At 47.2% G+C, this 13,368-nt stretch overlaps 1 protein-coding gene across 1 annotated transcript; it reads right to left on the bottom strand.

Annotated features, from left to right (window-relative positions):
• Positions 1 to 1,287: 1,287 nt before the first annotated feature.
• LOC119164899 (uncharacterized) lies at positions 1,288 to 6,603 on the bottom strand. Its single transcript, XM_037417101.2, has one exon. The coding sequence runs from the start codon at positions 6,601 to 6,603 to the stop codon at positions 1,288 to 1,290; it is 5,316 nt and encodes a 1,771-aa protein (XP_037272998.2).
• Between the last annotated feature and the right edge of the window lie 6,765 nt (positions 6,604 to 13,368).

Here is a 13,368-nt window from a genome sequence, read left to right as displayed (position 1 = left end):
CAAGACTTCATGTGACTACGCAAAATGGTTTTTTTTCTCCTCTTTGAGAAAAAAAAGTTTCAAGAGTCTGGTGGTTTGTGAGGATACTTAAGGAGCAAAAAGCTTCCGCCTCCATTCACATAAGTTGTCAACAGCTACGCCTTTCATGACAATACACGTACTTCGTTCGTTGTCTCTGTGCTTGCTTTCTTAAGAAGGCCGAAATTTTTCGTACCCTCTTTCAGACGACTTCGATGATCTTTACTTCGAGCGCAAAGAGAGGCAGACAGTTCTTCGGCAAGCTTCACTGAACGTCGCGTTTCAGCTTCCCGGGTTTTTAATTCGAAACATCGCGCATTGCTCCATGCTTGGCTCAAATCAGACATTTACACTTGGCACGCGCGAATACACGCGAAGCTGATTCTTTTTCGAGAATTCAGACGAAGGACTCCGTTGTTGATGTGGATGCAGGGCACCTTTGTCGATTGTTCAGAAAGGCTTATTTCGCCATGACTACGAGGGACGAACGGGTGCCGCTTTAAGAAGCTTCGCCCCTAAAATGAGTGAGAAATGGTGCAAATGACGTCTGTTTTGTCATCATCGTTAGAGCATGTCTGAGAAGGAAATGTTCTCTTGAGTGTTATTGACGTTTGTGGCAATAAAGTTTTTCTAAACAGAAATGGTGCTGTGGCGGACGCTGCGTCTGCTTGCTCTTGTGTGATAGGTGACCGCGTTCGCTTTTGCGTTGAAATGCGTTCTCTCTTGGCGTGCTTCCTTTTGCGCCGGCAGTCTGTGTGCTTAGAGTGTTGTAGCGGAATAGCAGGGAGGCAGACTTTTTCTAGTGAGACGACGACAGAGAAAAAAACACGTCCTTTCAGTTTGAACGCATCACGAAGACTGGTTTATTCGTTCGCTATGTACCGCTGTCGTAGAGAGGGGAAGAAAAAAAGGAAAAGCAAACAGAGAAGCACAAGTATTGTCAAAGAGTTTCCTCCGCACCCCGCACGTGCGACGGTCTTCAAGGACAGATGGACAAAACGCTTTCCGCGTGTTCGAGAAGGGTCATTGTGGCCCTCACCCCCTTTTCCCTTCACGGCTGGGCTTGTAGGTAAAAACAGATGTCAAGGACGCCCTTCGCTCCTTTCGCATTGCCCGTCACGCGAACCACCCGAAAACGAGTCCCTCCGAGTTGCCCCTCCTCCCCCTCTTCGCCGCGGAGTCTTTCAATTAACGCTCCCCCGAAGCGGGGGCTGCTTCCCAGTATGCGACAAATACAACAACCTCCCCCGGATGAGCGAACTCTTGAGCTCATTGTCGGTCGACTTCTAGCGGATAAAGCAGCTGTATTGGTCGTTTCACCACCGTTCCCCCGCTTAGTTTCAAACTGCAGGCCCGCACCCTGCCGTCCCTGCCCTTGAACGTTTCCTTGATTCTGGCGATCTTCCACATGTGTCGTTTGAGATGATCTTCCTTTAAAAGAACTAAATCGTCTATCTTTAGGTCACTCGATGTCGTTGGCCGGGACAGATGCGCCGATCGAAGCTCCAATAAGTACTCTCTCCGCCACCGTCTCCAGAATCCTTCAGCCATGGCAGACCGGTACTTCCAGCGTCGTGAGATATGCGCGTCACCGCCCGGAATTTCGGCTGGCAGGTGGTGTGGAGGAAGGGTTGTCAGCTTTCTTCCGACGAGGAAGTGCGCCGGCGACAGTGGTTCTGGCTCTTGAGCATCATCGTAGGTGAAAGTCAATGGGCGTGAGTTTATTACGGCCTCGACTTCGTACAAGACAGTTGTGAGTTCTTCAAAGCTTAAACTGCTCCGACCTAACACCTTGCGCAACGCTACCTTCACCGATCGCACCAACCGTTCCCAGAATCCGCCCCACCAAGCTGCCCTTTCAACAATAAACTTCCACCTGATCTGGTTTCCGGCGAAGTATGACTGCATTTCCTCTGATTTTAGTAGCGTGAACATTGCATTCAGATCTTTTGCTGCTCTCTTGAAGGTTAGCGCGTTGTCCGAATAAATAGTCGAGCAGATTCCCCTGCGAGCCACGAAGCGCTTGAAAGCCAGGAGAAAGGCTGTAGTCGACATGTCGCTAACGAGCTCAAGATGGACGGCACGTGTCACAGCGCAGGTTAAAATTGCGATGTAACATTTTCGGGCACCGCGCGACTCTTGACAAATCAAAGGTCCTGCGAAATCGATGCCGACAGTGTCGAACGGATTTCCTTCTGTTACTCTGTCAGCTGGAAGTGGTGCCACTGGTTCCGTGGCTTGAGGGCAACTTTGTTTGCGACAGATGAGGCACTGCTTGATAACCTTTTTTACGGCCTGGCGCCCTCGGATGATCCAATACGACTCTCGCAATGACGCCAAGGTGTCGCGCACCCCTGAGTGTAGCATTCTCACGTGCTCTTTCCTTATGAGCAGTAGCGTGAAGGGATGAGTGCTAGGTAGAATGATGGGATGTTTAGTCTCTTCGTGGTTGTCGGTGAATTGCAAGCGTCCACCAACTCGCATGAGACCTTCCCCGTCAAGGTACGGACTGAGTGGCAGAACAGGAGAGCCTTTGTGCAGTGGTCTTTGGGCTTTCAAGTTGGAAATGTCGTCACTGAATGCTTCTCCTTGAGTTGTTGTCAACCAGTACCTCTCAGCATCGATCACCTCTTCAGCTCGTAGCGGACCACCCTTCCTTTCTTTCCCGCGGCGGCAATTGTTGACAAAGCGGCGGACCCACGCAGTTAAGCGCACGACTCTGCTGCATGAGCTGAACTCCTCTACTTTCAGCACTGCCTCGAACGGCGATGATATTACGGGCATCACCGTCACTTTTCGCTCTTCCAGGTGACATTCTACTGCCCCTGGGCTCTGCTCACCGGTCGTTGGCCAATGCGTCTTATCCTTGTGAAGCCAGTGTGGTCCTCTCCACCACAATTCGCTTTCTAACAAGGCTGATGGGAGGATACCGCGAGTGATTAGGTCAGCGGGGTTGTCTAGTCCTGGGCAGTGCCTCCAATCCTCGGGATCAGTCAGCGCCTGAACCTCTGATACTCGGTTTGCCACGAAGGGCTTCCATCTGGCAGCGTTTCCCTTAATCCAGTGCATAGCCACTGTGGAATCGGTCCAAAGGATGGCAGCAGCATTCTGGAGGTTCAAGGCCTTGGCAACGTAGTGGCACAGTCGAGCACCAATGAGGGCCCCCATCAGCTCTAGTCGGGGTAACGAGAGGCGCTTCAAAGGGGCAACTCTTGATTTGGCCATAATTAGGCTTATATTGATTATTCCTTGAGCAGACTTGCATGCAACGTATCCGACAGCACCGTAGGCCTTTGGGCTGGCATCGCAGAAAATGTGCAACACCTTCTCTGTCTTTTCATCTCGGAAATCCCTTGCGATGATCCTCGGAATGGACACCGCCTTGATGCATTGAAGCTCTTCACACCAGCACCTCCACTCCGCTTGCATCAATTCTGGCAAGGGGTCGTCCCAACCCGCTCCCAACTCCCACAACCTTTGGAACATTGTCTTTACGTACAGTGTTGTAGGAGCGATAAACCCAAAGGGGTCGAAAATTCTGGCTGAGACTTGCAATACGAATCTCTTGCTGTCGGCTCTGGTGGTGAGGAATTCAAGAAGTGAGGTCAGATTGTACTCGAAGTTATCTGTATGAGCATTCCAACCTACTCCCAATACCTTGGTGGCTGCAGGAAGTTCGGCATTTGCATTCCTCTTCGCCACGTTCCCATCCTCTATGAAGTTGACTAAATCGTGGTCGTTAGACATCCACTTGTGGAGCCGCATTCCTGCTTGAGATAATATATCGCTTGATTCCTGGCATAGCACTTTACCCTGTTCGAGGGTGTCGACCCCTGTCACAAGGTCGTCAACATAGAGATGGCTGCGCAGGATGTTCGCAGTCTCAGCATACTGCTCTGGGAGTCCTTCAAGATGGTGTCGTAATGTTGCGGCTAATAGGAATGGGCTGGATGTAACACCGAACGGAACGCGCGTCATCCGGTAGGCCGCCACCGCTGGAAGTTCTTCACCTTTCTTCGGAGTGGCAGCATACCAGAGAAACCGCACAGCGTTCCGGTCACCCTCTGACAGAGATATTTGAAGGAATGCCTTTTCAATATCCGCGACGATGCCGATGTTGTAAGTGCGGAAGTTGATCAACAAATCAATGAGCTCTGGATTAAGTTTTGGACCACTTTCCAAAACATCATTCAGTGAGAGGCGATCTTTGGCACTTGATGATGCGTCGAACACCACCCTCACTTTTGTTGTCAGGCTTTCTTGTCGAACAACTGCTTGATGTGGCATGTAATACACCGGACCTTCCGAAGCGCTGCAATGCTTGTTGGCTGGCTCTGCATAGCCCTTTTCGATGTATTCTCGGATGCAGGCGTCATATTCCACGATCAAGGAATCTCCCTTCAAAAGGCGCGTCGTGTTGGCTCTAAGACGCTTCGCGGCGCACTCGTAGTTGTCGTCGAGCTCATCAACCATAGGCTTCCAGGGGAAAGACACTGTGTACCGCCCATGCTCAAATTTGACGGTTTCTTTGTAGTGCTGTTGGATTGCGTCTTGGTGGCGAGCTGGTTCGTGTTCCTTGATACCAATGTGTTCGAGCTCCCAGAATGACCTCAACTGCGCTGATATTTCTTTGTTAGTTTGTTCGCTCACTGCTACTCGCATTACGCCAGCAACAGAGGGACAGACTCCTGGTGACCTTTTTGCGCCTACCTGGCCCTGGACTGTCCACCCAAATGCAGTTTCTACTGCCATCAGCTTGGAGGTTAGGCGCTTAGTGGATCCCGTGACAATTTCCCAATAATGATCAGCGCCGATCAGAAGATCAATGTTTTCACTTCCGTCACCCTGCGCGACGTCCGCGACTGGCAAGCCAAATTTCGAAAGTTCCAGAAGAACTGACTTTAAAGGCGCAGCCATTATATCTGCGCAGATGCAGGGAACTTCGAGGGCCTCCACTCGCGCCCTTTTCCCGTCGTACTGGCTTTGCAGCCACAGCTCGACCAGACGCGCCTTAGTGCGGGTTATAGCGGACTTGTCGCCGAAGGCATAGATTTTAAGTTCCTCTTCCCCAAGCACGTTCAACTGCAGTCTTTCAGACAACTTGCGATGGATGAACGTCCTTTGACTGCCACCATCTAGGAGAAGCCTGACAAGCGTACTTTTGTGCGGTCCCACTGTCCAAGCTCGTGCTGTTTGCAGAAGAAACTGATGCCCCTCCATGCACATAAATTTCTCCTCTGAGCCTAGAGAAGACTTTAGCACTGTGGCTTGTCCTGTCGCTGGTGGAGAGGATGCATTCTGTTCACCACTGCCACGGTATTCTCTGAAATCAGGATCACACATAGCCGTGAGGTGTTTTCCGCTACAGTTGGCACACCTGAGCCATTTGGCCTTACGGCACTCTCTTGACGTGTGCCCCTTTACTGTGCAGCGGAAACATCTATTCTCACGCTTCAGCATCTCTCTTTTATCAGCTGCCGACATCTCTGCATCGCAGTCACCGCTTTCGTGGCACCCTGACGAACAAAACAGACACCCTTTTCTCTCCTTGGTCATGGTATGCAGTGCAGCGGCTGAAGACATTCTCGCCGCTTTAAAGGTGCTGTTACGGTTTTCGACAGACGATTCTACACACATGCCCCTTGGTGTTTCGGCCCGCTGTATAATCTCCCGTGCCTCTACCTCGACTCTCAAAAAATGCGCAAATGCCTCCAGTTCACTGCCTCCTGTAGTAGCGCCCTTTCGTCGACAGTATTCGAGATGAAGGTCCGCAGGCACCGCCTTCTTTACTACTGTCAGGAGCAGAGCTCCGTACGTGCTGACACCGACGCCAAGAGAAGTGAGGCTCCGTACACCTCTCTCTACTTCGTCAACGAGGCTCCGAAGTTGGCTGAGGTTCCGCGAGTCACGCACTGACTTGATATTGAGCAGTCTGGACATGTGATCCTCGATTATGGCTTCTTTACGACCGAACCTGTCCTTTAACAGCGAGAGAGCAACTTCGTAGTTTCCGTCGGACAAATCAAGACCCGCAACAGCAGCCGCTGCTTTTCCTGTTAAGTAACTGTTCAGGTACTTGAACTTGTCCACGTTTGACAGGTGGTGGTTAGCGTTTATTGTCGTGTCGAACTGACTCCAAAAGCCTTGCCACTGTCGAAGCTCGCCGTTGAACTTTGCTATCTCTAGTTTTGGCAGCTTTACTGTGGGGGTTACTTGCGGGATGTTACGGCTAGATTCTCTTTGATCTGAGGAACTTGAGGTGCGCTCTAGCGAAGCGCTCACTGATGCGGCGTTAGTGCAGCTAAGCTCACGTAGCATGAGCTGTACTTTAGTCCTTGCTACGTTGATCTTTTCTTTGTAGTTCTCGGAGCATGCAATTTCCTCTTCTAATGCATCATCTTCTACGCCAATCTCAATTTTCCGATCTAGCTCTTTGAGTGAGTCTTCCTTAAGGGTGAGAAGGTTGATCTTTTCTTCAAGCTCACCGAGTGACGCGTCGTCCTCCATGGTAGCGATGTCATTGAGCAGCTTTGTTGTTGACGTTCGCACCACGGCCCTTTTGCGCTTCATCCTGTCGATGTCCATCTTTGGGTCCCTAATTCCCGGGTTTCGGCACCAAAAAATGTTGTAGCGGAATAGCAGGGAGGCAGACTTTTTCTAGTGAGACGACGACAGAGAAAAAAACACGTCCTTTCAGTTTGAACGCATCACGAAGACTGGTTTATTCGTTCGCTATGTACCGCTGTCGTAGAGAGGGGAAGAAAAAAAGGAAAAGCAAACAGAGAAGCACAAGTATTGTCAAAGAGTTTCCTCCGCACCCCGCACGTGCGACGGTCTTCAAGGACAGATGGACAAAACGCTTTCCGCGTGTTCGAGAAGGGTCATTGTGGCCCTCACCCCCTTTTCCCTTCACGGCTGGGCTTGTAGGTAAAAACAGATGTCAAGGACGCCCTTCGCTCCTTTCGCATTGCCCGTCACGCGAACCACCCGAAAACGAGTCCCTCCGAGTTGCCCCTCCTCCCCCTCTTCGCCGCGGAGTCTTTCAATTAACGCTCCCCCGAAGCGGGGGCTGCTTCCCAGTATGCGACAAATACAACATAGAGGATTAGCGAGGAAGACGAGGCAGCAGAGTGGAGTGCTCGCAAAACAGCTCCAGCGCGAGCTCACCTTCTTTACATGATGATCAATTGGGTGAAATCCTCGGAAGATTCATGGGCTTTGTTGAAACATCCAGAGCTTCGCCCACTCATTATCATCTCCCCCCTTTCTCCGTGAATAAGCTGTATTTTTCGCCGCTCAGAAAGCTGCTTGATTTTGTTCTTCTGCTGATAAATTCTTGGAAGTGGCCACTTGGCACTGTTTGTCACTTGTTTTGTTTTCCTCTTGGAGTCGCTTGTTGACTTTTGAATGAAACATCTTCTAGGGCATGCTTATGGCACTATAAAATAAGAATGTTCTTTATTACTACCCCAGAGTGATTGATAGCGACAGAAATGGCGGGGTCTTGTAGACATCAATGGTGTCCTGCAAATTTCTCTAGGCGTCTAGATTGTTCGGTCATCAAGGATATGGTTCACAATGCCGGAAAACATACGTGCGAACCATGCGACCACTTTAACCTACGCGCAGCTGCACCATACCGAGCGGCCGGCCTCATCAAGAGTCGCGCAAGTGCAGATTCCATGCCATCGATTTTCGTGAAGTGGGGCCACACTGACTTCCCTTTGAGCCACCCGTTATGTCGTGTGCCGTTGCGGCAAGACGAATGTTGGCGTCTGCTGCGGACATGCTCTTGGTTGCGAACATCTCGTCGATTATACTGACGAGGTTGAGAGATTCAACACATCAAGCGGTTAGCCTTAAATAGTTGAATCTGTGGCTCATAAGCGTGCCTCTTCATAGCATATTTATATGCCAGAAATGAATCAGTGCCATCACATGCGATGCGACTTCATGTCCTATAAAAATTGTGCAACAAAAATGTAGCTGATTTACTCATAAATTTCACTGGTATTTTTCGGTTGCGCATCGAGATAATATTTTGACCTTAATTGTTAGGCTTATGTTCGCTGTCTCAATATACAACCTAAAACGTTATAAGCACCTTGCACGCATATATTTTTATTATAACTTTAATGACGGATTTTAGTGTCCTAGAGATGAATTTTCAGAGTTGCGCAACTCATTCGCGTAGATAAATGAACAAACATTAATAAGCAAGTGGCTACTGCCGGTCATCATTTTACAAGTTGAGTCCTTATATATCCTTTCAGCACCCACACAAAAATTGACCAACATATAATTAGATCTAACCGCCGTGGCAGCTAAGCGACTAAACATTAGCGCTGCTACACTCGAGGGTGCGAGTTATATTCCTGCTACGTTTATGGCAATCGTATACGTGGGAAAAACGAGAAAACACCAGTTCACTTCAATTTAATTGAGTATAACGAAAATCTAGGTGGCCGACATATTTTTGGAGTATTGACTATGGCATCTCGACAGTCATATTATTCTTATTGAGACAAAAACACAAGTATATGCCTGAAAACCATAATTATTTGAGGCTTTGTTATGTTCAATTATACCTCTAACCATGATTTTGCCATAAAAATGTCTACAAATATTTTGTGTAATCTTGAGAATTCGGTGCATGCTAACGTTACTATTTATTATTTCTTTAAATGACCTACATTTTTTCATTCGTACAGTGGATGGTAATTAGAAGCTTTTTAGCTAACTTTTCAATTTATTCAAAGAAAGAGCTGGCCTCTGAGGGGTGAAGAGCAGCTTTTTTCGAGAGCATTGAGAGATTAACCCATAACTGCGTGACAGCTATTGCTCCATGAATGTAAGCAAAAAAAAAAGGCAATACGAAACAGCGAAATTGATGAAGCGCCCCCCTGAGGGGCATCGGGAAACCACAGGTTTGGAAAGGGCTGAAGCAGTGGGTTCGAAACACGGCCGCGTTTTTTTTTTTTTTTTGAAGTAGGGGAACTTTTTGAGCGGAATATATAGTCCACGCTTGAAACAGCTTCGAACTTGGAACAGTATGTACCATTAACGTGTTGAAACTTATATTTTTTATCTCTTTATGATTTTCTCGCTATTCTGAGCTTCTGGTTTTTGGCAGTCCTTTATTCTAGCTCATTGAGGTCCCAGAGAGTGTCTATAATTAAAACGCAAGTGAACATGGCTCCGCTAGATTGCCCAGCGCACAACATATAACAGAAGCAATTAAACTAAATACTAAACCCATACTAAATGAGCATAACTTTGTCTGCATAAAACGGTGCGAGTAATTCAGCTCCTGCTCAGAGCGACTGACATCTGTGCTACACTCTGAGCAACAACGGGCAAAAAGGTTTCTGTTGTTCGTCCTCTTGGGGGGTGACTGCATTGCCACAACCAATACTTTCCAAAGGACGATCGATTCGTCCTTTCAGGAGTAACTGCCAGGGGACGAACTGATTTGTTCTGAGTAGTTTTGAGGGGCGATACGACCAGGAGTGAAACTTATCTCTTTATGGGAGGAAGTGGTTGCGTAGGGAAGAACTGTTACTCCTGATGTCACTAACAGTCAATCCTGTTTTAAAAAAAAGAAATGAATTTATTACAATTTCTGATAAAATTACCTAGAACTTAGAATTTCACGACATATACAATCAATACACAAAAAGAAGATCCAGAAGTACAATACAAATAATTCACGACAAATACATAAGTCTCGTACCCGTGACCATTGAATCATCAGTCGCGTGCGCTAACTACTTTTCCACAATGCGCCTCAGTGCACAAATAGCTGAGTGGAACAACTGGGCCATATGCAGACATGCCGCCTGCACGCTGCGCATTCTTCCATGTTGCTCCAACTAGGAACATTTCTTAAATTAAACGTAAGTCCTCAGTGTTTGGGAAGCAATCATCCGGTGATGACGTTCGTGAAATTGTAGAATGCTTGAATATGCATTTCTGCGCGCGTGCTTGATAGGTGTATGTATAAATAAATGTTCCCATATATGTCACCGTCATTGTGTCAATCTTGCTCGCTCCTCATAGTACACAACGTGGTTGGTCATGCGGTTCAGAAAAAAGAACGTCTGTTCAGTGACAAGCAAAGAATCAAAATGTTTGGAAAAACACCGAAGCTCATTCAGTGACGTGTGTCAATTCTTCACCATCGTGCGAACGCCTAAATTCAGCAAAACTATTAAAAGTGTGAAAGAAAGGATGACTTTCGTGCATTTTAGGAAAGACAATACATAATACAACTTTTTTTTTGAATGAATGCTGTCCAGCCGACGTCAAGAAGTGCACCCACACCATCGACAGCTGATGGGAGCAAGTTATAGTTGCAAGATGTTTTTTCCTCGGAAGGTGCAACGCTTTTATTTATGAATATTCTGAAAAAGTAATTCCAAAAGTATTACCTATTACAGACAGAACTTTTCACACACTTGTAGCTATGTGCCATTTCGTCAATTGTAAATTCCGCATGCGTAAAAATTAGAGAACAACTGCTTTTATGCCTAACTCGTCATAATGCAATCGAACAGTTTAGAACGTGTTATGAAATTCAAGAAGTCCGTTCCCAAGTTTATCGCTTCAAGCTCTCACTTCCATGCGCTTGTGAGCCACTTGTTTATCGAAAAAGCTGGCGTTTTATTTTAGAGATATAAGTCGGTGACCACGTCGACGAGCGAACTCGCCGACGTGGTCACCGACTGCCTGTGTTAGCGGTGCTGATTGAAGCTAGACATGCAATGTTGACAGACAACCATCCTATATTACTTGATTACCTTGCAAAAGATGACATTGTGCGATTTGTAAGTGAATTTTTTTAAAAGCCACGAAAGGTTTTGATGAACAACGCTTATTTGTGCTGCACTGAAAACAAAACTATATTGGAACAGCTGGCCCAGCCAGCACGCTTGTAATTCTATAGCAGAAGTGGCAGCACGCAACGCTGTGTACCAAGAGCTTATCAACCATGCGGGTTTTATTTGTGAAGAACATGAGTGTTAAACAGGCGGTGTTCGTTACATATCAACAGCACACAGATGAATCTCGCGGTGTGATGGCGGCCTTGTTTACACTCACCTCTCAGGTCATATCCCAGTTGGCAAGTAGCATTTTGATAGCGTAGCACTTCATTCGAGTAGCGCATCACGTTTAACACAGCGGAAATATGATTCAGTGCACCAAGAGAAACAGCAATCACAACCACGCAACGATAACACATCGACAACATACCGCTGAACAAACGGAGGTTAGCTTGCCGAGAACACCACGCTGCGCATCAATACAGGTTTAGCAAGAGTACTTCATTTTTGAAAGGGGAGAGGGGGTAGAGGGCTTACATATTTGCCGTTATTTATGCTATATAAACAATATTGCTTTGTCTTCTGACGTAGTTGCCGTACTTGTTATACCATATACACCAACTTAAGCTGTTAACAGCTGAAAGAGCTGACTTCTTTGGGGAACTATTCGCTTACGTGCATGCTGACGATTCCTTTGAGGCCACCCCTGCGCCGGAACGTTCCTTGATTGATTGACATGTGGGGTTTAACGTCCCAGAACCACCACATGATTATGAGACCCACCGTAGTGGAGCGCTCCGGAAATTTCGACCACCTGGGTTTCTTTATCGTGCACCCAAATTTGAGCACATGGGCCTACAACATTTCCGCCCCCATCGGAAATGCAGCCGCCGAAGCCGGAATTCGATCCCGTGACCTGCAGGTAAGCAGGTGTGTACCTTAGCTACTAGACCACCGCGGCGGGGCCCGGAATGTTCCTTCAGAGTAAGCGTTGCTCCTTATGGTCAAACTGTTCCTTCCGCAGTTTGCAGACAGCACCCTCGTCCTGAAGTTAATCCTTCCGCGGACTAACTGTCGGTTGCAGGAATGAAATGTAGTGCTTACCCATTTTGGCCCCATTGCTCTTCTTCGCATTTACAGTGTATATGCAGCACGAATGACAACATATGTAGTAACAGACCAAAAATCAGCGCTACGTACGCACTACTTACTCGTCTACCTTTCTTTGTCTGTGCTCTGTATACACAGATCCTCTAGCGCAAGAACAACGACATGCAGGTACGTATGCTGTTGCTTAACTGGTTGGAAGGAAGGAAGAAAAAGAGAAAAGGCAAGGAGGTTAACCAGGCTAAGGCTACGATGGCTTCCCCATGCTGGTGGAAAGTAAAAAGCGAATATTATGATGATGGAGAGCTGGAAGACGGAGTTCTTTGCGCCTGCTTCAATCTAAGTACGTGCGTTGAAACTTAAGCAGATGAGAATCCTAAATTTTGTCAACACTAGGTAAATTTACAAAACAAGCCACAAACGACACGAAAGTGCCTTTCGATAGACAGTGATCTCTCCACGTGTTGTTTTTTTTTAATGATAGCCTCTTTCCTGCCACTCACACGGAAGCAACAGCCAGTTTGATACTTCAACTTGTAGATCCTTCCTTCCGGCTTTCATGTGCGTACGTTGCAGCCTTTGTTTTTGTTTTTGAAATTTTAGGGGATTGTCAATAGGCATTTTTTTCCAGAATTACTTTAGCCCTGTAAGCCCTGGACTTTTCATTTTTGTCAGAGACATCTTCCGCACGTATTTTACTAGTAGTTATGGCCTCAGAAAACCTCAGCAAAAGTCCATTTATTGGTGTAATATGAACTTGATATATAGTATGCAACTACCAGAAAAGAATGTCACTCTTGTTAAATATGGTGGTTGCCCCGCCGCGGTGGTCTAGTGGCTAAGGTACTCGGCTGCTGACCCGCAGGTCGCGGGTTCAAATCCCGGCTACGGCGGCTGCATTTCCGATGGAGGCGGAAATGTCGAGGCCCGTGTGCTCAGATTTGGGTGCGCGTTAAAGAACCCCAGGTGGTCAAAATTTCCGGAGCCCTCCACTACGGCGTCTCTCATAATCATATGGTGGTTTTGGGACGTTAAACCCCACAAATCAATCAATCAATCAAATATGGTGGTTGGCTTGGATTGGGATGTCTTGGCGCCCGCTGCATAACGGCAAAATTTTGAGCCGACGCAAGTGATCGCGTTTTTTATTCTCCAATACATGATCACGAGTGCAGCCTACACTTTCTGAGTTACACTAACCTTAACTGATTGCGACAATGGGCAAAGGTATGCAACCCTGCAGCCATAAATAAACTTTTTGCGTAATTTTTTAGTTATTTTGAGGGAAAAAAGTCTAGATGAAAGCCTATTTGCTTCGTGCAAAATATTAAAACGCACGTGCCGCATTTAAAACAAACGCTCATTCGTGGACCTAAAAACACATTTAATACTGTTGCAAATATTCGAGAAGTTTGGTTTT

Source organism: Rhipicephalus microplus, chromosome 2 (assembly GCF_043290135.1).
Source record: "Rhipicephalus microplus isolate Deutch F79 chromosome 2, USDA_Rmic, whole genome shotgun sequence".
Lineage (NCBI taxonomy): Eukaryota > Metazoa > Arthropoda > Arachnida > Ixodida > Ixodidae > Rhipicephalus > Rhipicephalus microplus.
The sequence above is the reverse complement of the archived record's forward strand: the minus strand, read 5'-3'. Positions and strand labels throughout refer to the sequence as shown.

What these genes read in the sequence shown, in the direction of transcription:
- LOC119164899 (XM_037417101.2), bottom strand. Translation starts at nt 6,603, where the DNA reads ATGGACATCGACAGGATGAAGCGCAAAAGGGCCGTGGTGCGAACGTCA.